Here is a 27,137-nt window from a genome sequence, read left to right on the forward strand (position 1 = left end):
CTTGGTACTGGTGCCCCAGAACTTTTGCTTTTACAAATTAATTTTTGTACTTGTTTAGATATATTGATCCTTGCTTACTGAGAGCAGAAGAAATTTAATTTATTTTGTAAACTCTGATAACTTATTAGTATTATCTATCATTGAATGTTGCTGCAGATGTCTGTGGAATAGTTGTAGCTTAATGTGAAAACATTTTGAGAACTTTAATTACATTTTGTCTTATGACAAAATGTAATTAATCTGCTTCCTTTGTTTGCTTCAGTTTTCAAGTAGGTTAATTTAATATTTCTTTCTGTCGGTGTAACAGCTCTCAGATACTTCATTTACACTTGTTGCTATTAAAAATTGGTTGGTTGCAATGTCAGGTATTCACTGTACTTTGTATGGAAAGGTACTGCTAACTCTAGTATGTTTTATTACTCTAGGAGCTAATGTGTCTTTATTTCCTCTGTACTTTTAAAAGGTGCTGTATGACTCAAAATAAATGTGTCCATTTTAATCAATGTGATCACATTTGCACCTTTCACAGTAGTAGTTTTGTCATCTGAAAAAATCATGAATGCATAATAGTTTGTAGTATCGCACTGCTGGAGAAGTGCTATTTTACATATGCAGGGAGGTATGTAAGTGGCTTCTTCCTGTTGTACGAGTTTTCCTTTCCCATGTAGTGTTTTTTCATGAATCCATCTTTGCTGCAGTAGAAACAAATTACTGGTGGGAAGGGGGAAGATTGGGAAAGTGGACAAACATCAAATTGCCAGGAAAATATTTAATGCAGGAAAACTAAAATTAGTTATTTGTATTATAGTAGTTCCTAGAGGCCCTAATTGGGAATAAGAACTCTGTTGTACTTGGTGCTGTACAGGTAAGATTTAGACAGTCCCTGCCTCAAAGAGCTTACAGTCTTGGTTTATGACAAAATATAATGCAACAAGTGGTCAAAACAAGCAGTGGGGTGAAGGAAGAGGATGATGAAATAAGTATATTGTTCACCAGCATAGAGTCTCAGGGCATGTCTTCACTACCTGCTGGATTGGCGTGCAGGGATCGATTTATCGCGTCTAGTTTAGATGCAATAAATCTATCCCTGAGCGCTCTCCCGTTGACTCCTGAACTCCAGCACCGCGAGATGCGCAGGCAGAGTCGACGGGTGAGCGGCAGCAGTCGACTCACCGTGGTGAAGACACCACAGTAAGTTGATCTAAGTGCGTTGACTTCAGCTACGTTATTCACGTTGCTGAAGTTGCGTAACTTAGATCGATTTCCCCCCCCCCCCCCCGGTGTGGGTGTGAAAAAAAACCCCTGACCGTAGCAAGTTTCAGTGCTATAAAGCGCCAGTGTGGACAGTGCACCAGCGCTGGAAGCTACGCCTCTCGTTGAGGCTGGGCTTTTTTTTGTTTTTCGGTTTTTTTTTAAATAGAGTTCTGGGAGACCTCTTTCCCAGCACTCTGCCGTGACCACACAAACCATGTTAAAGCGCTGTCAGTGTAGATTAGCCATGAGAAGTTTCAGGAATGGCTATTGGGAGAGTAGATTCCCTTTAATGGGCCATCAGCATATTTTTTTGGCTGACTTTTTTGTTGCAATTGAACAAACTTTGTTGCAATTGAAAGGCTGTGGACATCTCCCAACCTGACAACATATTTCAGTAACACACACGGCAATTTGACTTTATAACTTCATGGATAATGACGGCACGTGCAATCGAACAAGATATTAATGTTCAACAGATCAAAACTTTTAACATGGCATACTTAATACAAAATAGATCATAATTATACAATAGTGGTGAATACGGGGGTTCCAGGTTTCTACTTTGAGGTACAGAGCATCACCTAGGCATTGGGGCTACATTGGAGAAAGTTCCTCCCTCAAATGCTTTTGTGCTAACTGGTGTCTAGTGAAAGCTGGGAATCTTAGTGTAGAAGAAATGTGCTTTAAGTAGCAATAAGCTAATAGAATAGCTAGCTAGGATAGGGCTAAATGGTAAAAGAAGGAAAGCTGGTGTCTGATGCGGAGGAGATGGGGAGTCTGTGGAAGGATTCAGAAGAGGGTGGCATAGCCAGGAAGAGATTAATGGCAGTTTTTAAAATATGGAGACAAGGTTGCAGTACTCAGGGACAGATCAGGAGTCAAGGCATAAGATGATGACATGGGCAAGAGTTTTGGTGGTATGGAGAGAGGAAAGTACTTTGATGTGTTTCCTTTTTATTAGGTGTATGGACATCAGTTGAGATCTGACTGTGTTAAATGCTGTATGTAGAGTCTTGGATCTTTTGTAAGAGAGAGCTACAAGGTTTTGACCACACCTGGTTGTGTAGGTGTGGCGAGAGAATGCAACATGAAGTTGACACCCATAATGTGGGCCTGGATGACTGGATTGAGGGTGACAGTTATGTAGAGGCTGAGTTGAAAGACTCATGAGGAGATGTCAGAAAGACAGGCCAAGATGTGAATTTGGCCAAAGGGAGGTAGAGATAGATTTGAGTGATCAGTGTAAAGAGAACAAGTTATGTTGATAAGGTGTATATGGTTTAGATAGAGAAGAGAACCAAGGATGGAGCCCTATCAGGGATGAGGTGTGTTTGTTTTTTTTTTTTTAAATGCTGCTTTTTCCCCTCACACTCTAATACCAAAATTACTTGACTGACTTTTTGTTGAAATTATTCCAAAGACTTTTAGGGCCGAGGCTATGTAAGAAACTTCAGTCTTAATGGAAATTTGTAAAATACAAAGTGGGGGTTAAGAGAGCTTTCTAGAATGCTTTTCATTCAACTTTTATGGCTTTTAATGGTGGCTGCAATTTTACTGCAACTTAAATTCCTCATAATATTTTGACAGGTTTCAGAGTAGCAGCCGTGTTAGTCTGTATCCATAAAAAGAAAAGGAGTACTTGTGGCAAATTAGAGACTAACAAATTTATTAGAGCCTAAGCTTTCGTGAGCTACAGCTTACTTCATCAGATGCATACAGTGGAAAATATAGTGGAGAGATTTCATATACACCGAGAACATGAAACAATGGGTGTTGTCATACAGACTGTAACGAGTGATCATTTAAGGTGAGCTATTACCAGCAGGAGAGCGGGGATGGGGGGAACCTTTTGTAGTGATGATCAAGGTGGGCCATTTCCAGCACTTTACAAGAACAGTAGGAGGGGAAATAAATAAGGGGAAATAGTTTTACTTTGTGTAATGACCCATCCACTCCCAGTCTTTATTCAAGCCTAAGTTAATTGCATCCAGTTTGCAAATTAATTCCAATTAATTCCAATTCCAATTCAGCAGTCTCTCATTGGAGTCTGTTTTTGAAGTTTTTTTGTTGAAGAATTGCCACTTTTAGGTCTGTAATCAAGTCACCAAAGAGATTGAAGTGTTCTCCGACTGGCTTTTGAATGTTATACTTCTTGATGTCTGATTTGTGTCCATTTATTCCTTTACGTAGAGACTTTCCAGTTTGGCCAATGTACATGGCAGAGGGGCATTGCTGGTACATGATGGCATATATCACATTGGTAGATGTTCAGGTGAACGAGCCAATGGTGTGGCTGATGTGATTAGGCCTTATGATGGTGTCCCCTGAATAGATATGTGGACACAGTTGGTAATGGGCTTTGTTGCAAGGATAGGTTCCTGGGTTAGTGGTTCTGTTGTGTGGTTGCTGGTGAGTATTTGCTTCGGGTTGGGGGGCTGTCTGTAAGCAAGGACTGGCCTGTCTCCCAAGATCTGTGAGAATGAAGGTTTGTCCTTCAGAATAGGTTGTAGATCCTTGATAATGCGCTAGAGAGGTTTTAGTTGGGGGCTGAAGGTGACGGCTAGTGGCGTTCTGTTATTTTGTTGGTTGGGCCTGTCCTGTAGTAGGTGACTTCTGGGTACTCTTCTGGCTCTGTCAATCTGTTTCTTCACTTCAGCAGGTGGGTATTGTAGTTGTAAGAATGCTTGATAGAGCTCTTGTAGGAGTTTGTCTCTGTCTGAGGGGTTGGAGCAAATGCGGTTGTATCGTAGAGCTTGGCTGTAGACAATGGATCGTGTGATGTGGTCTGGATGAAAGCTGGAGGCATGTAGGTAAGTATAGCAGTCAGTAGGTTTCTGGTATAGTGTGGTGTTTATGTGACCATCGCTTATTAGCACTGTAGTGTCCAGGAAGTGGATCTCTTGTGTGGACTGGTCCAGGCTGAGGTTGATGGTGGGATGGAAATTGTTGAAATCCTGGTGGAATTCCTCAAGGGCTTCTTTTCCATGGGTCCAGATGATGAAGATGTCATCAATATAGCGCAAGTGGAGTAGGTGCATTGGGGACGAGAGCTGAGGAAGCGTTGTTCTAAGTCAGCCATAAAAATGTTGGCATACTGTGCGGCCATGCGGGTACCCATAGCAGTGCCGCTGATTTGAAGGTATACATTGTCCCCAAATGTGAAATAGTCTGGAAATGGCCCACCTTGATTATCACTACAAAAGTGTCCCCCCCGACCTCCGCTCTCCTGCTTGTAATAGCTCACCTTTCCTGATCAATCTTGTTACAGTCAGTATGGTAACACCCATTGTTTCATGTTCTCTGGGAAGCGGCCACATCAGGTCCCTGCAGCTGGTGGTGGTGGGGTGGGGCGGCGGGTGAGGAGGCAGCAGAGAGCTCCACACTTGCCTGTGGGTACCTCCCCCAAAGCTCCCGTTGGCCAGGAATGGGTTACTGCAGCCAGTGGGAGCTTTGTGGGAGGTACCCACAGGCGTGGGAAATACGCAGAGCCCTGTGGCACCCCCTCCCCCCCTCCAGTGGCCATGCAGGGATGTGGTGCCAGCCTCTTCCCGGAGTGGCGTGGGGCTGGCATGCAGGGAGCCTGCCCTGGCCCTGGTGTGTGCCGCTGCCACCCTGGAGCCATTCTAGGTAAGCGGTGCCAGGCTGGAGCCTGAACCCCCTCCTGCACCCCAACTCCTTGCCCTGAGCCCCTTCCTGCACCCCACACCCCTCCTACACCCCAACCCCCTGACCTGACCCCCCCATACACCCTGCATCTCTCTTCTGCCTTGAGCCCCCTCTTGCACCCCAACCCCCTGACCTGAACCCACTCATATGCCCCGCATCCCTCCTCTGCCCCAACCCCTTGCCCTGAGCCCCTTCTTGCACACCCCGCACCACAACCCCCTGTCCCGGTCCTGCAAGCAATTTCCCCACCCAGATGTGGCCCTCGGGCCAAAAAGTTTGATGATCCCTGAGCTAGAGTATGTAAACTGAGATAGTACCTGCGGGAATGGTCTCTGAAGGACAAAGATTTTAGAGTTTATCTCCAAAAATGGAGTTGACATGCCATAGACTGGTCTGTTGCTTCCCGCCCCTACCCCCCACCCCCCAAAAAAAGAAAATGTCCATCACTTTTTCACAAGATGTTGGGACGGCTGTAATCTTGATTGCCAGGCCAAAATTCTGTTTGATTTGCCTTCAGTACCTCTGTCAAGGTTCCTCCCCCACTCTGAACTCTAGGGTACAGATGTGGGGCCCTGCATGAAAAACCTCCTAAGCTTATCTTTACCAGCTTAGGTCAAAACTTCCCCAAGGTACAAAATATTCCACCCGTTGTCCTTGGACTGGCCGCTACCACCACCAAACTAATACTGGTTACTGGGGAAGAGCTGTTTGGACGCGTCCTTCCCCCCAAAATACTTCCCAAAACCTTGCACCCCACTTCCTGGACAAGGTTTGGTAAAAAGCCTCACCAATTTGCCTAGGTGACTACAGACCCAGATCCTTGGATCTTAAGAACAATGAACAATCCTCCCAACACTTACACCCCCCCTTTCCTGGGAAATGTTGGATAAAAAGCCTCACCAATTTGCATAGGTGACCAAAGACCCAAACCCTTGGATCTGAGAACAATGAAAAAGCATTCAGTTTTTTACAAGAAGACTTTTAATAAAAAATAGAAGTAAATAGAAATAAAGAAATCCCCCCTGTAAACTCAGGATGGTAGATATCTTACAGGGTAATTAGATTCAAAAACATAAAGAACCCCTCTAGGCAAAACCTTAAGTTACAAAAAAGATATACAGACAGAAATAGTTATTCTATTCAGCACAATTCTTTTCTCAGCCATTTAAAGAAATCATAGTCTAACACATACCTAGCTAGATTACTTACTAAAAGTTCTAAGACTCCATTCCTGGTCTGTCCCTGGCCAAGACGACTACAGACAGACACAGAGCCTTTGTTTCTCTCCCTCCTCCCAGCTTTTGAAAGTATCTTGTCTCCTCATTGGTCATTTTGGTCAGGTGCCAGCGAGGTTACCTTTAGCTTCTTAACCCTTTACAGGTGAGAGGAGCTTTCCCCTGGCCAGGAGGGATTTCAAAGGGGTTTACCCTTCCCTTTATATTTATGACAACCTCTGATGTGGAAAGGTTTGAAAAAGGCCTTCAAGTTCAGGTTACTCTGATCCTAATATTCCGTTCTGGTTATTGGTTGAGGTTCTGTGGTCTGGACTGTCTGGGTAGTCAGACTAGTTCATAATGGTCCCTTCTGACTTTTTAAAATACTATCGGTATGAGTCTATGGTAATACCTGTGTTGATTCTTCTGCTATAGCTTATTTGTCTGTTTTTCCCTATAGCTTCACTAGGGAATAAATTTGAAGAAAGAAGCAGCTCTGGATTTGAGAGAGGTGAGCTTGATTCTTCCAGTCTGTTTTTTATAGCATAATTCACCATCAGTACATGTAAAAAGAAAAGGAGTACTTGTGGCACCTTAGAGACTAACCAATTTATTTGAGCATGAGCTTTCGTGAGCTACAGCTCACTTCATCGGACATCAGTACATGTGTACATATTGTAGAGATGTCATGTTGAACTATAATAGCTTTCAGTCAGTCTCTTTCCAGTGTGGTAGGTGGTTTGATATAGTTGTGCCTGACATTATTTTGCTGTGTAGATATGATCATGTATTAAATATTTGGAGGGCAATTATTGAGCTGTTTTATACAGTGTATTTTGTAATTCCTGTTGAAAGTATGTCAGTTTGCCTCTGAAAGCATTCATGTTGAGACTTCTTTGAGTGTTTTCATGTCTATGAAATGTTTAAACTGAAAGACTGGGACATTTTTAGACATGCTAAAAATGCAGTTTTTCGTAGTACCAATCTTAAATGTAAAACTTTAACCTTTTTTGTCCAGATTAAGAATAATGTGGTCAGAGCTGAGGGTGCAGTTTAGCAGTAAACTTAGAGAAAACTCCCTGTTCCGCACTGCAATAAAATGTGACCTTTTTGCAAAAACGTGTCTTAATTGTTGGTTGGAGAAAAGCATAAAATTAAGCTAATGCTGATCAGAAAGAAGAATATTCCTAACTTTTAAAAGTGAACTCTGGAGGTTGTGGTTCAGAGGAAGTTCCTTGTGATAGTCAAGTATAGTCTTGTCTGTCCTGTTTTGAATCAAACACAGAATGGTTGTAGCTTCCTTCTGTAACTGAATTAGCTGTATGCCATTACTTTCAGGATTTGTCCAGTCATTTTTATGGGTCCTGAACTTTCCTCCAGATGTGTGGGTAGTACCTCTCTTCCTGCAAATAACAGTGTAGCTCAGACAGCCGTTCTCTTTCAATCTTTGTCAGATTCTGCCTGTGACTGTTTAGCACTTCCAACTTACCTATTTCTGTTCTAGCTGTTAAATCTGGTTTTGAGGCAGCAGCAAGCAAAGTCTTTTTCATGCGAAGATATCATCCTCAGCAAAAAGCCTTGCAAACAGAAAAATAGACACCCTTTGAGGGACTTCAAAGCTTCATCAGGGATTCATTGGCAACCACCTGATTGACTAGAACCACATTGTCCTGGTGTGACAGCCAAAAGAACCTGTACTTGCTGAACCAAGACAAATTTAAGTCAGTACGAGAGAAAATATGCCTCGTTGCTGAGTTCATAGACTCAAGGTTGGCAGCAAAGACCATAGCCACTCTGGACAGTATATAATTGTTCGCATCAAATCCTCTGCTTCAAAATTCTCAGGTTAAATCCTCTTTTTTGAGAGAAGTTTCATAAAGGTGGTAGCTACCACCACCAAGGACCTAAGCATTCCGTCACCTCTGATGAAATCAAAGGATTAGGATTGCTCATATGGGCAAAAGCTTCTTTTTTGTTCTGAGAGGGGAATAGTCTAGTGGTTAAGGTGCAAACTTGGGACACCACGGGTCTAGGTTCAATTCTTTGTTCCGCCACAGACTTCTGATGCGACCATGGGCAAATCACTTGGTCTTTGCCCTTCAGTTCCCCATTTGTAAAATGGGCATAATAACAGTTCTTCCCTATCTCACAGGTTGCTGAGGATAAATGTTAAAAAGATAGTGGCAGTTGAAAGGTATAGTAATGGTGGCCTTATATGTATCTTAAATAGATACCCACAAGAGAGCTGTCAGGTCTGGGATAAAACCTGTATGGGAAAACTTTGATCAGAGAATGGATTCAATACTACTTTCAAACCCTGCCAACAGTAATAACTCCATTTCTGTCTGTCTCCCTCTAGAAATAGGCCTAAGGGAAAGGATATCCCTTTGGCTGCCTATGACCAAAATAAGTGAAATAGATCAATGAAGATTAAATTCAAGATGGAGACCTCAGTTTTCATTCTCTCTGAACTTTCTCAGGGAGATTGTCTGGTATTGGTGGATCTGGTAGAAGTTTAGGTCTAATATGGAATTTTCAAATAGTTTGCTTATGCCTAGTTTACTTGTGAAAATTGCCACTATTCACAGAAAAAAGATCCTGTCAATTCCCAGGATCTTTGACAAGATATTCTTAGGACTTTAGGGAATCATCTATACATATTCTTCAACTTATTAGTCAGAGGCATTGTCCCCAGGGACCTTGCGGAAGGTGACCTTTACTTGAGCATGCATGCTTGTTGATTAATTTAAAATAGCTCTGTGATCCCCTCTCAGGATTATCAACCTATCTTGATTCCTAGGAGAATAGATTTTAAGGCCAAAAGGGACCATTGTGATCAACTAGTGCAGTGGTTCTCAACCTGCAGGACACTTGTGGCCCAGTCAGCACACAGCTGCTGCCAATGTGACATTCTCAGGGCCATATAGTTAGTCTGTGTATGTATATAATGATGATTGATGATGATATTGTGTGGATGCAGCCCACATAACACACAGAGAACTGCATATGCGGTCCACAATGGTAAATAGGTTGAGAACCACTGATCTAGTGTGACCTCATGCAAAAAAGTAATAGAATTTCATACAGTAATTCCTGGATCAAACCCAGTAACTTGTTTGAATCAAAGGCCTTTATCTTTTAATTAAAAACATCCAGTCCTGCTTTAAAGATTAAAGGGAAGGAGAATCCACCATATCCCTTGGTAACAGTGGCTAATTACCCTAACTGTAAATAAATAAAAATAATTGCACCTTGTTTGAGTTGATGCAAGAGCCAATCTTCCTGAGAAGTAAAATTTGCCAAATCATATCATTGATCACTTTAAGTATTGTGGAAGAGAGTATCCATCAATTTTCATTTGAAGTTCCTAGGTCTTCTGATCTCATCCATTTTACTTTTCATTGTTACCCAGAGTTTCAATACCTGAAAGAAAAAGCATCTTCTATGTAAAAAGTTGAAATGTGCCTTATTAGAGCCAATCAGTTCACAAGAACATCACCTCTATTTGTTTCCATCCACCTTAAATATCAGTGCCTGCATCCAAGTCCTCCAAAACTAAGAGAATTAAATGCTGTCACTCAAGCATATGCAGCCCCTAATTAACCAATTCCAGAAGCTATTAGAACCTATTCAGTCTATTTCACATGAAGTTGAGCTGTAGCTCACGAAAGCTTATGCTCAAATAAATTGGTTAGTCTCTAAGGTGCCACAAGTACTCCTTTTCTTTTTTTCTTTTTGTAGAAAAGGTGTCAGCCATCAGAGTTGAAATCTCTTAACATTCTCAACTGATCATCCATCAGGCTTGATCATCACTGCTTTGCGAAAGCATTCTTTAGCAGGAAGGCACTTCAAAGGATGGTCCCAAAATAGAATAGTACGACTGATTTTAGGGTGAAAAGAAGGGAGTGTGGGGTTTTTCTTTCTCCTGCCTTATGCATTTTGTTAGTCAGACACCTGGAAGTGGGAAGAGTTCAAGATCCAGAATGAAGAACGTGTTACCTATACTTTCTGGGGGCTGATCTTTCCACCACCCATCCCAGCTAAGTCCTGTAGGTATCTCTACTAAATTATTCTATTACACTCTGTGAGAACAAAAGGAATGTGATACAGAACCTCATGGATGAGTCTGAATTGCCTTTAGGATTTTCAGGAAGACAAGTACAGCCCCAATTTTTCATAATGAGGTAAGAGCTCAGTCCTATTTTAAAAAAAAAAAATTAGGTAACTTATTTTCCATTTCAAATTAAGGGAAAAAACTAGCATGGAAAACTTCATTTTTTTTATGGACTTGGCAAGTCTTATTTCGACCATAAGCATGTATTCTACAACAGTGTAAACCAAAGAGTAACGTAAAAGTGGGTAGTTATTTTTAATTAAATTATTAATTGGAAGAAGGAATCAAGCATATTCCTCAGTGTTTAAAGGCAACATATAATTGTTCACTTACTAAAAGCCAGCTATAAAAGAGTCTTAGAATGATTTCACTAATTATATTATTCTGGTCGACTCTAGTGGTGGAGTGATTATACCACCTTCAGGCCTAATTTCCAGTCCATCCCATCTACTCTGCAAACTTGTAACACTCACAATTAAATTAAATGGTCAGGTTTTTGCAGGAACGCTTGTGTAAATTCTGCTTGCATCCTCTCCCAGTGTTTCCTGATAGTGGGATCTTAATGCAGCAAGGCTGTAGGAAGTTGGTTTCTGTGTTGTGGCAAGCGATGTGTGTGTTGCAAATGACATACTATTTGTTTGTCTGATAGAATTATGCTAGCTGTTAATGTGTACGTTTCAACCCAGTTTAATACTTTGAAGATCCAAAATACTTAGTGATGTGTACAATTAAACACAGCACAGAGACCTGACAAGTTTGTTAAAATTTTAATTTTAATGCATTTGTCTTGAAGAATCTACTGAAGATGGCCAATCAAGAGCGCTTTCAAGGAGAGGAGGTAAGGCAACAAAGATGGAGTGACACTGATAGAACAAACAGATCTGCTATCTCCAAGGGAGTCTAACATTTTTCGAGTGACTGTCCCTATAAATTCTACTGTTGGTGCACATGCTCCCATGTAGAGCAGTCTGGGCCCAGTCATCCCTCAGTTCCTTCTTACTGCCCAGGCCTGTGAGATGGAACTCCAGCGTCCATGTCGCAACACGCTTTTTTCTAATCTTAGTGTAGGTAGATGTGTGTATATAATAGTGTGGTTAGGTTTAACATAGTTAGGATAGCTTATGAGTTGGTAAATATTTTTTTATAGTTCAGCTCTTTTTGATTTTATTTTGACAGGAAGATTTTTTTTCCTGGGGATTTAGCCCTGTCTGATTCTAAATCCCTGGGATTTAAAAACTCTCACTCCTAAAGGTGGCTATCCCTTTTAATGATGGGGTAGGGCAGTAGTTTTCAACTCTAGGTACCTGTACCCCTGGGGGTATGCACAGGTCTTCCGGGGGTGCATGAACTCCTCTAAGAGATATGCCTAATTTTACAAGCTACATAAAAATCACTAGCAAAGTCAGTACAAACTAAAATTTCATACAGATAATGACATTTATACTACTCTACATATTGTACACTGAAATGTAAGTACAATATTTGTATTCCAGTTTCTTTGTTTTATAATTATATGGTAAAAGAAAGTAAGCAATTTTTCAGTAACGGTGTGCTATGACACTTGTATTTTTATATCTGATTTTGTAAGCAAATAGTTCTTAAGTGAGGTGAAACGTGGTGTACGCAAAACAAATCAGACTCCTGAAAGGGGTACAGTAGTTGGGAAAGGTTGAGAACCACGGGGATAGAGAACCAAAACAGCTTGATTTGTTAGGAGTTAATCATTAGCCAGCCTATAATTTAGGATCACCGACTGCCACGTGTTTTTAGCTCATATAATCATAATCTGCTATTATAAATTCCTGGATTTTGTTGACAAACTACTGCAAGAGGCATGGCGGACTTTACATTTTTGATTTCCAAGAGACCGTGGATAACCAGGATATTTCTTCAGAAAGCTCTGGATGCCTCTGACTCCATATTCCATTCCATGAAAATTTCAAATGTTTGGAGCCGGGAAGCTCTACTTATATCTTCCAGCATCACAAGGGAGATACAATCAGTGGTGGAACATTCTTCTCTTTGAGTCCTGCTTTTTTCACTGAGGAAAAAAGATGAGGCTCTTGAATTTGTTCAAGGACTCCTGGGCTGCACTTTGTTCTCTTGGAATATATACACTAACTCCTAGAGGGAAGCAGGGAAAGCTGCCATACACCACATAGAGGCTATTATTTGGTATTTTTATCTGCTGACCCTCCATGGAAGGAGATTGTGCTTTCAAAAGAGGAGTCCTTTGGCCTCAACATCCACATCCTGTTCTGCAACCACTTTGAAGCGATCACTTTGATGGATTGGTCTAGAGGCGCTCTACAATAGTGGTCACCGACTGGTCGATCGCAATTGACTGGTCAATCCTAGAGAATCTCCCAGTTGATCGCAATCTCCGTTGGTGCAATGGGGCTGCTACTAAGGCAGGCTCCCTGCCTGCCCCAGCCCCATGCCACTCTTGGAAGTGGCCAGTGTGGCCCTGGGTTCAGGGGTCTCCCTCTGTGCGCTGCTCCTGCCTGCAAACACCGCCCCTGCAGCTCCCATTGACCAAGAACAAGGAGTTGTGGCCAATGGGAGCTGCGGGGATGGTGCTTGTAGAGAGGGGGCAGTGCGTGGAGCCATCTGCCCCCCCTCTCCAGGGGCACCTTGGCCCCTTCCAGGAGCAGTGTGGGGCTGAGTAGGCAGGGAGCCTGCCTTAGTGGCAGCCCCTCTTTGCCGCTGCCCAGCAGAAGGCTGCACCCCAACCCCCTCCTTCATCCGAACGCTGAGCTCCAGGCTGGAGCTCCCTTCTGCACCCAAACTCCCTCCCAGAGCTTGCACCCCTCACCCTCTGCTGCACCCCAACTCCTCAGCCCCAGCCCAGAGACTGCACTCCCTCCTGAACCCCACCTCTCTACCCTAGCCCACTGAAAGTGAGAGAGGGTGGGGGAGATCGAGTGATGGAGAAAGGGGGGATGGAGTGAGCAGGTGGGGCCTTGGGGAAGGGGCGGGGTAGGTCCTGGGTTGCCCTTAAATTCAAAGTGGTCTTGGGTGTAAAAAGGTTGGAGACGACTGCTCTACAACAGTGCAGATGGATCTTTAATCTTCATCCATTCTCTATTTGGAGGCAGCCTTTCCACAGTGGTTTTTTTCTTTCAGCATGGAATGTGGTAGCATCAGATGTCTGGGTTATAGAAACAATGATATACCTCCTACAATTCCAGCCCTATTGCCCACTCCCTTCTCTGTCTCTATTCAGAGACTCTCTCTCAAAGAGATTATTTCAGCAGGAAGTGGAATTGCTTTTCTGTGGAAGCAGTAAAGGAAGTACTGCCTCAGTAGAGAGGGCAGGGGGTTTTATTCCAGTTGTTTCCTAATCCTCAAGGGAAAAAAGGATGCTGGGGCATTCAGTGCCTTCATTTATTGCATCAGGTTCAGAGTGGTAACTCTAGCCTTCATAATTCCTTCATTCTTGCCACAGGACTGGTTTGCAGCTCTTGACCTGCATGTTTGCTTTCATATCACCATATACCCTGTGCATAAAGTACTTAAGGTTTCAAGAAGGATAAAACCACTATCAGTTTCGGGTCTGACTCTTGAGTTTGTCTGCATTCACAAGGGTTTTCAACAAATGCCTAATACTGGTGGTGGTTTGCCTCAGAAAACGAGGAATAATAGTATTCCTGTATCTTGATGACTAGCTGATCCAAGGAAAATCATTACAACCCAGCTATAAATCCACTTAATGGGCAAGTCCAAGAGGCTGTCATCAAACCCCAGGTCACAAGAGGCCCCTTCTCTCCCCCCACCCCCACCCCCAAAAAACCCCTCCAAACCCCGAAAACATGATGTCTTGGCTCTGAAGAGTGTGGGTGCTGACTCTCAGTGCTTCATCTTCAGTCCCGGCTCCAAGATCAACCAAATCTGACAAGAAGACACTCTCAGAAATTGAATAGGTCACAAGGAGTTCCAGGAATAGGTTCCAAACAAAGAGCTTGAAGAGCTTTACCCTCTTTCTCCAATTCTGAGACTTCATGGCCTTACGTGGTTATACTGAAGCTTGACCTCATGACCGTGTGGAGTCCTTGGCACAAGCAGACTACACTTGGATGAGTTGAGTGCCACTGCTGAAAGCTGCTTCATCTAACTAACATTAGGCTCCGGGTTATCCTGACGGAGTTGGCGCTGGCCCCGACTCCGGCACGCCGCTCCGAACCGGTACCCACCACAGCAGCGTCGGTACTTGGTACCTCTGGTATCATTGTCCAGTCGGCACCGCTTCCCGTCCACGGGGCATGCCAAGAGGACCGGAAAGACTCCCTCTTCACAACGGCACTGAGGGACGCCTGGGACAGAGGCTAGGCCCATGTTGGTTAGTCCTCAATCCCCATCGGGCCCTAGGCCTCCGACTCACGTTGAACGGACTAGCACGGACCCTTCGGAGCAGGCCCCTCCAGATGTCCGGACGCCATCTACGCCCGAAGCCCTCCAGGCAGCCAGGGACGTCATGTCCATGCCAGTGCCCGGAGCTCCGCCGACGTCTGCCCCATGCTCCAGAGGCAAGCTGCCGCTGGGATCACCATAGTCCCCACCGGCCTGGTACCAGTCTTGGTCGAGGGAACATTCCTGACACCGCTCACCGCCTAGCAACCGTTCAGGGCTCAATCCGTGTAGATCGCCCTAGACGCCGGCCAGACTGTCCGGATGGGTGCCTTCTGACTGGGACTCCCGGCACTGCTCGTCTTCATGAAGCTAATATCAACGGGACTGTGGCAGACATTGCCAACGGTCCTCGTCTCGCAGGAGATATCGCAGTTGGTCGCGGCACGATTGTCAATGCTGTTCCCGCTCGGACTCTTGTTCCAAGTCTCCACCAAGGCACCGTAGCCCCGGGCATTGATTGCCGGCATCTCGCCGACGCGGGTCCGCCCATCAAGGCCATTCATGGAGCAGCTACTACTGTCGGTGCTGCTCCTCTGCGTTGAGATCATGGTCCCTTGGCCGATGTAGATCCCGGCACTGACTCCTGGTCCAGAGGCAGCAGCGGATCATACGCCAGCCAGGCCTCCCCTCATAGCTGCCAGTCTACAGGCCAAGCTAGCCAGCCTGAGCAGCCGGCCCTGCTGGTGCCTTAGCAAGTGCAATGGCACCAAGCATTGTGGCCAGCTCAGTAGTACCAGTGGGCACCGGGGCCTCCGGCGCAGTCCCTGGTGGGGGCTTGCTCAGTAGCCGGGGCATCGGAAGCACCGTTGGCGTCCGTCTTTAGACCGTCAGGAAAAAGGTCAGTGGGACCTGTGTCCTTGGTACCGTGCCCGGAGTCTGACCAGATGGTGGATCCTCCAGTGCCGGATGATGCCCAAAGCAGTGCACCAGCCTCGCCCCCCTCTGTCCCACAGGAGGACTACCAGGCCCACCAAGACCTCCGAAAAAGGGTGGCAGCGAGCTTCCACCTCCAGGCTGAGGAGATGGAAGAGCCCTCAGACTCCCTGTTCAATGTGCTATTCCCTTCAGCACCGGGCAGGGTGGTCTTGCTGCTCCATGAAGGGGTGGCAAGCATTTCAAATGCCCTGTGGCAAACACCAATCTTGTTGGCTCCCATCTCTAAAAAGTCGGAGCGCAAGTACTTTGTACCCATGAAGGGATACAAGTCTCTGTATACCCACCCGGCGCCCAACTCCTTTGTGGTCGTGTCGGTCAACCACATGGAGCGACAGGGGCAACCAGCCCCAACCCCCAAGAACAAAGACTCTTGGAGGCTGGATACTTTTGGGAGGAGGGTTTATTTGTTAAGCTTTCAGCTATGAGTAACAAACCATCCGGCTCTCCTGGGTCGCTATGAGTTTAACCTCTGGGAATCCCTCCCCAAGCTTGAGGATTCCTTCCAGGAGCATGATAAAAGTTTAAGGCGCTCGTGGAGGAAGGGGCGGTGGTCACAAGGGTATCCCTGCAGGCCGCTTTGGATGCAGCGGGCACGGCTGCATGGTCCATGGCCTCAGCAGTGTCCATGAGTCGGGCATCATGGCTTCTGCTCTCTGGGCTCTCCAGCGAAGCACAGTCATCAATGCAGGATCTCCCTTTCAATGGGAAGACTCTGTTTGCTGAGGAAAGAGACACAAAGCTGCTTGGCATGAAAGACTCCCAGCATGATCCTCCAGACCATGGGCCTCTATGTCCCTCATCCAGCAAAACCCAAGTTCAGGCCACAGCGGGCTCCCACCCATGCCACCCTCCCGAAGTACAAGGCCGCCCACAAATAGCAGCGGGACTATAGAAAGCGCCCGCAACGGCAGTCCCAGTCTGCCCCCCAGCCTGGGTCTACTAAGGTCAAGCAGGCGGGCAAAAGGCGTTTTTGATGGGACGCTCGGGACTACCCTGCCAGTTCTCATCAGGGACCTACCCCCAGTAAAGCTCCCTTTCTCCAATCGGTTGTGCGCTTTCCTCCCGGAATGGTTGCAACTCACCTCGGACCGATGGATCCTCAACACCATCTCCCGTTGTTACACCCTTCAGTTTACCTCCTCCCTGCCCAACCCGCCCTTCATCCCCGTCCCTCCTGGGGGACCCCTCTCACGAGGCTGTGCTCGAGCAGGAGGTGGGGTGGTCTTGGACCTAGGAGCTATAGAGGTGGTACCCAAGGAGTTCCTGGGCAAGGGGTATTACTCTTGGTATTTCCTTATCCCAAAGGCTAAAGGGGGGCTCCAGCCCATCCTGGACCTGCAAGGTCTGAACCACTACATGGTGAAGCTGAAGTTCTGCATGGTTTCCCTGGCCTCCATCATCCCCTCCCTGGATCCTGGGGACTGGTACGCTGCCCTCGATCTACAGGACACGTACTTCCACATCCACATATTCGAGGGGCAAGGACGCTTCCTCAGTTTTGTGGTGGGACAGAGTCACTACAATTCACGGTCCTACCGTTTGGTCTGTCCATTGCCCCCAGGGTCTTTATGAAGTGTATGGTGGTGGTAGCGGCCTACCTCAGGCACCAGGGGGTCCAAATATTCCCATATCTGGATGATTTGCTAGTCAAAGGCACCTCCTGTTCGCAGGTGAGGGATCATGTGGCACTCCTCCTGTCCACATGTACTGCCCTGGGCCTGTTGATAAACAACGCCAAGTCCACATTAGTCCTGGTCCAACACATAGAGTTTATTGGGGCGCTACTGGATGCAACATCAGCCAGGGTCTCTCTCCCACCAGACAGGTTTGAGACCCTGAAAGGGCTCATCAACTCGGTCACAAGGTTCCCGGTGACGATAACCAGGGCTTGCCTGCAACTGCTGGGTCACATGTCTGCATGCACAGACTCAGAATGAGGCCCCTCCAGCGCTGGCTGGCCTCGCAGTTCTCCCAGGCCATGGACAGAATGGACAAAGTCCTCACTGTGCTGAACTTGGTGATCACCTCCCTGCGGTGGTGGTCCGCCCCAAACATGCTCCAAGGGGTCCCGTTCAGGGACAGGGCCCCATTGTTGGAGCTGGTGACTGATGTGTCAGACCAGGGTTGAGGGGGCCCATTTGGGGAATTTTCAGACCCAAGGCCTGTGGTCACTACAAGACCTACCCCTTCATATAAATGTCAAGTAACTCAGGGCGGTACAACTGGCAGGTATGGCCTTCCACTTGCTCCTGGAGGGCAAGGTAGTCAGGGTCCTCATGGACAACACGGCCTCGATCCTCTGCCACGAAGCCCTCAGTCTGTGGGACTTCTGTATAGCCCACGACATCTACCTAGAAGCCTTCCATCTGGTGGGCCCCTGGAATGTGAGGGCGGATTGCTTGAGCAGGGATTTTTCCTCTCAGCACGAGTGGTCTTTACACCCGGAAGTGGCTCACCAGCTCTTCCGAAGGTGGGGCACTCCCAGGTGGACCTATTTGTGACCCGGCAGAACCGACAATGCTCCGGGGGGGCCTAGGGAGGGGTGCTATCTCCAATGCCTTTACCCTGTCCTGGTCAGGCCAGCTCCTCTACGCCTTTCCCCCGTTCCTTCTGATCAGCAGGGCTCTGGAAAAAATAAAGATGGACAAAGCCAGAGTCCTCATTGCCCAGGCAGCACTGGTATGGGACCCTCTCAGAGCTGGCGGTAGCTCGGCCATGGCAGTTGCTGCTTTGCTCGGACCTGCTCTCTTTCAGGACCAGGGCCGCCTCCTCCATCCCAACCTAGCAACGCTACACCTCATGGCATGGCTGCTCAGTGGCTAGGTAGCGAGGAAAGGACATGCTCAGGTTCAGCCCGTTCTCCTCAAAAGTAGATGGCCCTCCACTCGCTGCTCCCATGTGGTGAAGTTTTCGAGGTGGGCGGCAGGCCAGGGTGTTTCCCCGATGGCCGTCTCGATCCAGTTTATCCTTGATTACCTCTTCCACCTGAGGGCCCAGGTATTGGCGCCCTTGTCAGTCAGGGTACACTTGGCGGCCATATCAGCCTTTCATCCCACCGTGTTTTCCCATGCTATGACTGGCTGGTTCCTTAAGGGTTTGGACCATCTCTACCCATATTCCAAGCCCCTGGTTCCACAGTGGGACCTAAACCTGGTGCCGGCTCGTCTCACGGGGGCCCTGTTTGAACCACTGGCTACGTGTTCCTGTTCTCACCTCTCGTGCAAGGTGGCTTTCCTGGTGGCTATCGTGTCGGTCAGGCGGGTCTCGGAGCTCAGGACCTGAACCTTTGAACCGCCGTGTACAGTTTTTCATAAGGGCAAGGTCCACACCCTGTGTTTCTCCGGAAGGTGGTCTCCGCCTACCACATGGGTCAGGACACTTTTCTGCCAGTCCTTTGCCCCAAGCCTCATGTGACTAGTGAGGAACGCTGTCCCCCCACGCTCGATGTGGGGTGAGCTCTGGTTTTCTACCTTGAGCGGACCAGGCCGTTTAGAAAGTCTTCGCAACTGTTCATCGACTCGGCTGAGTATGCAAAGGGTCAGCTGATTTCTGCTCAGCGGCTTTCTAAGCGGATCACTTCGTGCATCCGTTCCTGTTATGAGCTGGCGGGGGTTCCCCCGCCGCCCATTGTGAGGGCACACTCAACTTGGGCGGAGGCCTCGTTGTCTGCCTTCGTGGCCCATGTCCCCATCCAGGACATTTGTAGGGCTGCCACGTGGTCTTCAGGTCACACGTTCACCTCGCACTATGCAATCGTCTCCCAGGGATGATGCCGGGTTTGGCAGGGTGGTACTCCGTCCCGAGAACTTGTGAACTCCTACCCACCTCCAACAGATATAGCTTGGAATCACCTGTTGTGGAATACACATGAGCAATCACTCAAAAAATAAAAGGTAGTTACCTTTTCCGTAACTGGTGTTCTTCAAGATGTGTTGCTCATGTCTATTCCATATCCTGTGCTCCTTCCCCTCTTTCGGAGTTGTCCAGCAAGAAGGAACGGAGGGTGGGAGGAGTGCAGCCCCCATTATACTGTGCCAGGCAGGTGCCGCTCCAGGGGTCATGGGGGTGCGCTACCCCCTACGGGTACTGCTAGGGGAAAGACTTCCAGCACTGGTGCCTGTGGCGAGCACACACACCTATTGTGGAATAGACATGAATAACACATCTTGAAGAACACCAGTTACGGAAAAGGTAACTGCCTTTTCTAATGCTCCACCTAAGGCCCTGGCTATGCAGTCTGCCTCTGAACTTCCACCTGCTCAGCCTTATTCCCAGCGTTAGGACTTACCAAACACAGTTTCTTCCTTGGTGGATCTACTGGGAACCAGTATGATCTCCTTTTCATCCCCAGTATGCCTCAGTGGGATGACTTTGAGGATTCTCAGGACTCAGTCTGATTTTCTTACAGATCCCGGTGGAGGAGATCCAGGAACCTACTCGTAAACTAATAGATATATTTTTTTAGGGAAGGATAGCCCTTCTGATGAATGAGGCCATTATGGACCCTGCACAAGTGATCTGGCTGACACCATGTAAAGTGGCCCTGCTGCCTACAAAGCAGACGAAATATCAAATGTTGAGAGGAAGGGGCTGAGTTATTTTATAATTATGCAGTACTGTCCTTAGTAGCAGTGATAGCTGCTAATGAAAAGTCATATCTGCAGCTAAATATAATATGTAATCAGTGCATGAGTAATGGATTAGATTTGACTTTCACTACAGGGGTATAGGACCAATAAGTTTGTATAACTGACAATGGTATATTAGGTGTGTAAGTAATACAAGGCTGTAACAAGGTCTACAGGCTTTAGGTCTGTAAGATATGTAGCTTGGCCATAAAGGGCCTCATGGCTGAAACAGGTTGGCATGACTAGTTGACAGAGAGAGAACCCTGTACCAGTACAATATAAAATTACAGTGAAAGATGAAGGGCTTAGGTTCTGGAAGCTGTGCAACAATAGATTGGAGAATGTCACAGTGTATCAGTTAATATTCCAGTATGACCAGTACTAACATGTTAGAGAATTTTAGCTTGACCACCAGTTGCAATGGTAACTATTTATTTGAAGTAAATGTTAATGAGCAAAGAAGGAACTCATGAGGTAGCGTATGAAAATGGGGCACTCCTAAACAAGTGGTATGTGGAAGTATGTGGAAGTGGTATGTGGAAGATAAGAAAAAGAGGGTTGGAACCCTTATGTATAATATGAGCCTTTGTAGGCATAAGAGTAACTCAGGATAAAAGGTGTTGCCCGGCCTCTCTGCTGTGCGGGAACACCTGGGGAAATGCTAGCATGACAACAACTGGTGAAGATTGTCATCTTTGTTAGTCATTATCATGAGGAAGATAATGACTTGATACTTGGGGTCCCACAGCAGGAGATGTGAGGGATGCCAGTTGTAGAGCTGAACACCTTTGGATTATTTCTCTCTCTGCTCCTGTATTTCGTTGTTTGTGGGATTGTTTATCTGCTTGGTAGATACGTTAATAAAGGGACTTCTGATAAATTGCAGTTGTTTCTCATGTACTTCTAGGGTCTCTCATTTTAATGATACTGATGATGATATTCCGATGCTGTAGTCTTTAGGAGACCGAACCTTTATTGACCACTGCAGTCTAAGATTGATTAATCAATATATCAACCCATCATATACGTCAGAACAAAAGACTGTGATCCTAAAAGATGGTTTATTTGGACACTAGTTTGCAATGCTGTATTAAAAATTACCAGGCCTGATGGGCAAGTATGACTTCCTGAATTGAATTGAAAAATTCATGTGTTTTTATGAACAAGCTACTAGCAGATGCAAAGGTAGGAGTTTGCTACTGTGGTCAGCAAGGCTATCTAATTGCCAAGACCAGCTTCTCAGCTGTGCTGGGTGTGTTGCATACAGTATCTTACTCGGTGATGAGAGGTGTAGTTGGCAAGTGGGTTTGTGGCTGCAAGGATGGGGCTTAACCTGCAGGTGCAACTTACAGTGGAGGACTTGCCTTTTGAAGGATCACAGTTGTTCAGCTCCAGAATTGATGAAACCCTTCACACTGAAGCACTCCAAGGCACCTTAGATCCCTCAGGGTCTTCACGCTGGTCCCTAAAAGAGAGCACATCAGACCACAGTTATACGTCTCATAAAGATCAGCTCCATATTCTTTCTGTCACCAAAGACTGGCTGAGCCTTCCAGAAACTGGCATCTTTCCAGAGGACACAGGCAGCCTTTGTAGCTCACTCATTGCAGTCTCCATCCCAGCAAAACATAATATAGAACTGTCAGGGTTCCTTTGCCACTCTGACCTCTGGGGTGCAGATGTGGGGTCCCGCATGAAAGACCCCTGAACTTATTTCTACCAGTTTAGGTTAAAACTTCCCCAGGGTACAAATCCTTTCCTTGTCCTTGGACGGTATTGCCGCCATCACCAAGTAATTTAGCCAAAAATTCAGGAAAAAGGGCCACTTGGAGTCCCTGTTTCCCCCAAGCCTCTTCACCCCCTTTCCTGGGGAGGCTTGAAAATAATGCACAAACCAATTGGTTACAATGTGAGCACAGACCAACCCCCTGGGTTTCTAAGACACTGAAAATTTATCAGGTTCTTAAAAGAAGAATTTTATTAAAAAAAAAAACCAAACCAAAACAAAAAAAACCCTGCAAAATCAGGATGGAAGGAAACTTTACAGGATAAATAAAAAGATTTAAAACAGAGGATTTCCCTCTGACTCTGCTTTCCAGTTACAAAACAGGAATGAAATGACCTCTTAGCATAGGGAAAATTCACAAGCTAAACCAAAAGATAATCTAATGCATTTCCTTGCCTTACTTACCATTTTTGTAATCTTAGATGCTCATTTCAGGTGGGTTTTTAGGAGATGTTTTTCCTGCCTGGTCCCTCTCTCCATCCAGTGAGGCAACAAACAAAGAGAGCACAAACAAAACCTCCTCCACCCCAGATTTGAAAGTATCTTCTTTCCCTATTGGTCCTTCTGGTCAGGTGCCAACTAGGTTAATTGAACTGATTAACCTGTTATAGGTAAGACAATTCAGTACAGCTGCCCTGTGTATATTTATGACAAGAACCCACAATGTTCTATATCTACATGTGTTTTGCTGGGACTGTCAGAAGGTTCAAACTTACTCCCATTGATCCAGAGCCACTGAGTTTCTTTCGGGGACCATCTACCCCTTCTCAGGCACACATTCCCGCATCACCTCAGACCAGTGAGTTATGGATATGATTACAACAGAATACTCTGTCCAGGTTCATGTTGTGCCTACTCCCAACCCTCTTCAAGGATCTGTTTTATGAGGATCTGCTACATCAAGAGGTCCTCTTGCTTCTTTGAGAGTGAAAGAAAGGGTCCTACCTCAATACCTAAGGAGGGGATTCTACAGCAAATCCTTTCTTATCCCAAAAAAGAAAAGGGGATGACAGTCCATCTTGGACTTGACGCTTAACATGTTCATAGATTGAAAATGAAGTTCAGGATGAATGTGCTTGCTTTGATGATTCTCTCCCTGGATCCAGGGGTCTGACTTGCATCTGTTGACCTCCAAAATGCATACTTCATATATTTGTTCCATCGTACAGGAAATACCTAATGGTTGGTGGCAGGTCATGAGCATTTTCAGTATTGAGTTGCTACCTTTGGACTCTTGACAGCATTCACCAAGGTGTTAGCAGTTATGGTGCATCTGGTCTTGAAAGTTAGCATGCAGAAGTCCAACCTAACTACTGCTCAAAGATTCCAGTGTTGGATTTCAATAAGTCCACAGCCTTTCTGCCTATGGACGTGTTCGAGAACCTGACCATCTTAGCACAATTGGGATGTATAACCCGGAGTCCACAGTGAGGATTTCTCATGCTACTTAGGCACATGGCTTTGTGCCCTTTGTTGTGTTACATGCTAGACCAGTGCTTTTCAAGCTATCTGATGTGGGGGACTGGTGTTTTTTTTTTCCCCCAATGTGCGTGCAGACTGGCAGCTGATGGCTTGCAGACCGGCACCGGTCCGCAGACCACCACTTTGATTAGCACTGTGCTAGACTATACCTTTGGATGCATGCAGGTCTGACTGAGGTCAGTGTATGCCCCCACCAAGCATCATGTGGATATGCCCATCTCTGTTCTCCAATAATACAGTTCTCCTTGAAATGGTAGAAAGACCCCAAAAAGTCTGCAGAGTCTCCTTTGCACCTCTCCCCCCATACCAAGAATCTAGTGATCATGCCTTGCAGACCATCCCTGTTAATTTCCCACCTCAAGATCAAGTGCAGGGCCTTCGAACTGCATGAGAGACGCAGACGCATATCAATCTGTAGAAATTCAGAGCAGTGTGCAAAGCTTTGTTTTTTTCCATCACATCAGAGGATGTTCTATACTGATAACAATGGACAATATGCGTACTATGGTCTATGCCAACCTGCAGCGCTGGGTGAGGTCTTCCCCCAAGTTAAGAAGCAATCCGACTATGGAGCTAGTGCATCAGATACCAAATCTCCCTTTTGATGATATGCCTACTGGCCTGCAGGACAGCATAGCAGGCGAATTGAGCGGGCTCTTCTTTTCCAGTCACGGGTGTGAGGTCAGACTCCATCCTCCAGGACATCTTCTTTGAGTGGGCTACTCTTGAGTGGACCAGTTTGCAGTGCAAAGCAAGTGTCAGGCTTTTGACTTGAGGGAGAGGTCTGAGTCCAGAATTGTTGTCTGACGTTTTCTTAATCATGTGATCATCTCTGATGTATGCTTACTCACTGGTCCCCTGATTTCTAGAGTGCTCCGCAAGATTATACAGGACTCTACCAAGCTGATATTGATAGCTTCTGTGTGGTCCAGACAATTTGGTTCCCAGATGTTTTGAACTAGCCAAAGACCTTGCCTGTGTTCTTATATATACTGTCACAGAGTGAAGGGATCTCAAATTCCTTCCTCCCATAGCTCATCTGCTGGATAAACGTTGAATGCAGAGCAGTTTTGCTCTTCACCTGTCTGGAATTTTCTAGTGAACTGCAGAAAGGACTACCAGACACATTTACCTTGCAAAATGGAGCAAGGTTTGCTTGGTGGTGTCATCCAAAACCCTAACTTGACAAGAAGTTTCAGAAATCTGAAACTATCTGCTGTACTTCCTTCCATATTCTTAGCCATTTTTCACAAATAAAATCAAATTAAAGTACACGTACACAGGATTAGACAGTTAATACCAAAACTGCTAGAAGAGGGCCTCATCCTCCCTGATTGAACTAACCTCATTATCCCTAGCCTGATTCTTGCTTGCATATTTATACCTGCCTCTGGCAATTTCCACTACATGCATCAGACGAAGTGGGTATTCACCCACGAAAGCTTATGCTCCAATATGTCTGTTAGTCTACAGACTCACAGGATTCTTGGCCGCTAATAAAATGAGAACTTCATTATCTCATTGGTGCACTGAGACAAGTGATTCATTAGAAGTGTCATGTACTGTGATGGTGATCAGTATAGCGTCCTGATCTGACTCAGTCTTCTGTTTTAACTATTGGAGAATCTATACCAAAGTGGAAGATTGGAGGGTAGAGAGTTGTGTATCTTAATCCACAAATGTAGAAGTGCAGTGTGAAAGAATACCCCAAGGCCTTAATTCCTTCCACTTGTATTATCTGTCAATGTGTAGTACCAAGAAGGAATACCCACAGAAAGGGTAGCTTTTCACTTTTGTTGTCTTGCGAACTGTAATAATTGCTTCAGAATACCTTCTATGTAAATTTACTTGAATGTAAAGAGTAGCATACTGAAAAGGACCTGATTCTTTGAGACTGTGAGTAAGTCACTTAAAATCACTGCACCTAAGGTTTCCCACTTGTAAATTTGGGATCATGATGTTTATTTTCCTTTCTAAAAAGTGCTTTGAAGTCTGCAGATGCAAAATAATAGTGTAAACTAAGGTGCGAAATTGCTATTATTCTGTATTGCAGGTTTTCAAGAAGGAAGCTATTCAGAAAATCTTGGCACACGAAGAGGTGTTGCAGGTGGTTTCAGAGGTGGCCGTGGAGGATTTGGACAAAGTCAGAGTAAGTTGTATGGCAGAGGTCAGCAACCTTTGGCACGCGGCCCATCAGGGTAAGCCCTTGGTGGGCCGGGTCGGGCCAGTTTGTTTACCTGCAGCATCTGCAGGTTTGGCTGATTGTAGCTCCCATTGGCTGCAGTTCGCCATCCCAGGCCAATGGGGGCTGCGGGAAGGACGGCCAGCACATCCCTAGGCCCGCATCGCTTCCCGCAGCCCTTATTGGCTTGGAGTGGCGAACAGCACGGTCAGTGGGAGCTGCGATTGGCTGATGCTGCGGGTGCGGCAGGCCACATGCCAAAGGTTGCCAATCCCTGTTGTGTGGCATCTAGCTTATTGCATCTGGACAAAATCATGGAGCAAAAATTCAATTAAATTACTACTTGAGTAGACAGAGGGCTTTCCTGGTTTTAGAAATAAACGAAGGTACTGCTTCAGAAATATATGGAAACTTAAAATGTACATGAACAGGTTCACTTCTGGTATTGCTGAGTGGGAGTTTTTTAGAAATAATATGTTTGATAACCTGATGGGATTGCCACTTTTTTTAAGCTCATTGAGTTGAAATTGCTAATTCAGGCTTGAACACTTACACTTTGTATAATTGCTTTCTGATTACTTTGGGTATGAATTACTACAGATAATGAAAATGAGCAACGAGTTCAGCAGTCTGGTAGCGCCTTTATCTCGAGGAGAGGAGGGTTTGGAGGTCCTACAGGTACGATGATACTTTCTGTAAAGTTATTTAAATCTTTTTTTGTTTTGTTTTTGTTTTGGAGCTGCTTGCTCCTGGGCTCATTCTCTTCCTTTTCACTAACCCTAAGCATTGTATTAACTTAGTTTATCTCTACACTCAAACACAGAAGAAACCTAACAGACATGGGAGGGGTCTGCAAAGCTTTTAGTCTTGCCTCTCTTTAAAGAGGAAAAAAAGCAGGGTGTCTGTAATTGGGGTATCACATGCAGGAGCCAGATTATAGAATTATTTTATTTATATTGACATTGGATATGTTGGCTCAAATACATGTATACTCCCGGCCCTCCTGGTTTCTGTTTGTTAGAATACATGAATCACTCATTGAAATGATGATGTCCTCTACTTCTACCCCCCAAAAAAGCAGGCTGGATTCCTTTTAACTATTCAAGGATTGAATAAGGATTGAAACATCTCCTTCTTCCTGATCACTGGCTTAGAATTAGTACTTTAAATTTATAGGTCCTCGGAGAATCAGTGTTTCAGGTCTTTAAATTGTAGGTGGCATCTAGCTTAGTTAGTTTTTCAGAATGTTTGTCCAGCAGTGTGTAGCAATTGGTTATGGTTGTGGTGGCTATCTGAGCTTGTGGTCTGATGCTTTATTATCAGGCAATAGAACTATTACTAGCATGGCTGCTGAGTAGGGCTGTCAAACGATTAAAAAAAAATTGCAAGATTAAAAAAAAATTGCGATTAGTTGAAGTTTTATTTGCCCTGTTAAACAAGAATAGAATACCATTTATTTAAATAT

General features: G+C 45.6%; 1 protein-coding gene across 7 annotated transcripts in view; it reads left to right on the forward strand.

The window, feature by feature from the left end:
- Nucleotides 1–27,137, forward strand: part of DDX4 (DEAD-box helicase 4) — a 104,812-nt gene that overhangs the window by 23,462 nt on the left and 54,213 nt on the right. For 5 of the 7 annotated variants that reach the window (XM_084629023.1, XM_084629019.1, XM_084629020.1 and 2 more), the window contains exons 5-8: nucleotides 6,595–6,645; nucleotides 11,042–11,086; nucleotides 25,544–25,639; nucleotides 26,273–26,350. In XM_084629023.1, coding sequence (XP_084485149.1) covers nucleotides 6,595–6,645; nucleotides 11,042–11,086; nucleotides 25,544–25,639; nucleotides 26,273–26,350 — 270 coding nt within the window. The remainder of the gene's footprint in view (nucleotides 1–6,594; nucleotides 6,646–11,041; nucleotides 11,087–25,543; nucleotides 25,640–26,272; nucleotides 26,351–27,137) is intronic. The other 2 variants (XM_084629024.1, XM_084629025.1) reach the window with 2 other exon arrangements.

Source organism: Lepidochelys olivacea (genome assembly GCF_965140295.1).
Source record: "Lepidochelys olivacea isolate rLepOli2 genome assembly, chromosome: 5".
Lineage (NCBI taxonomy): Eukaryota > Metazoa > Chordata > Testudines > Cheloniidae > Lepidochelys > Lepidochelys olivacea.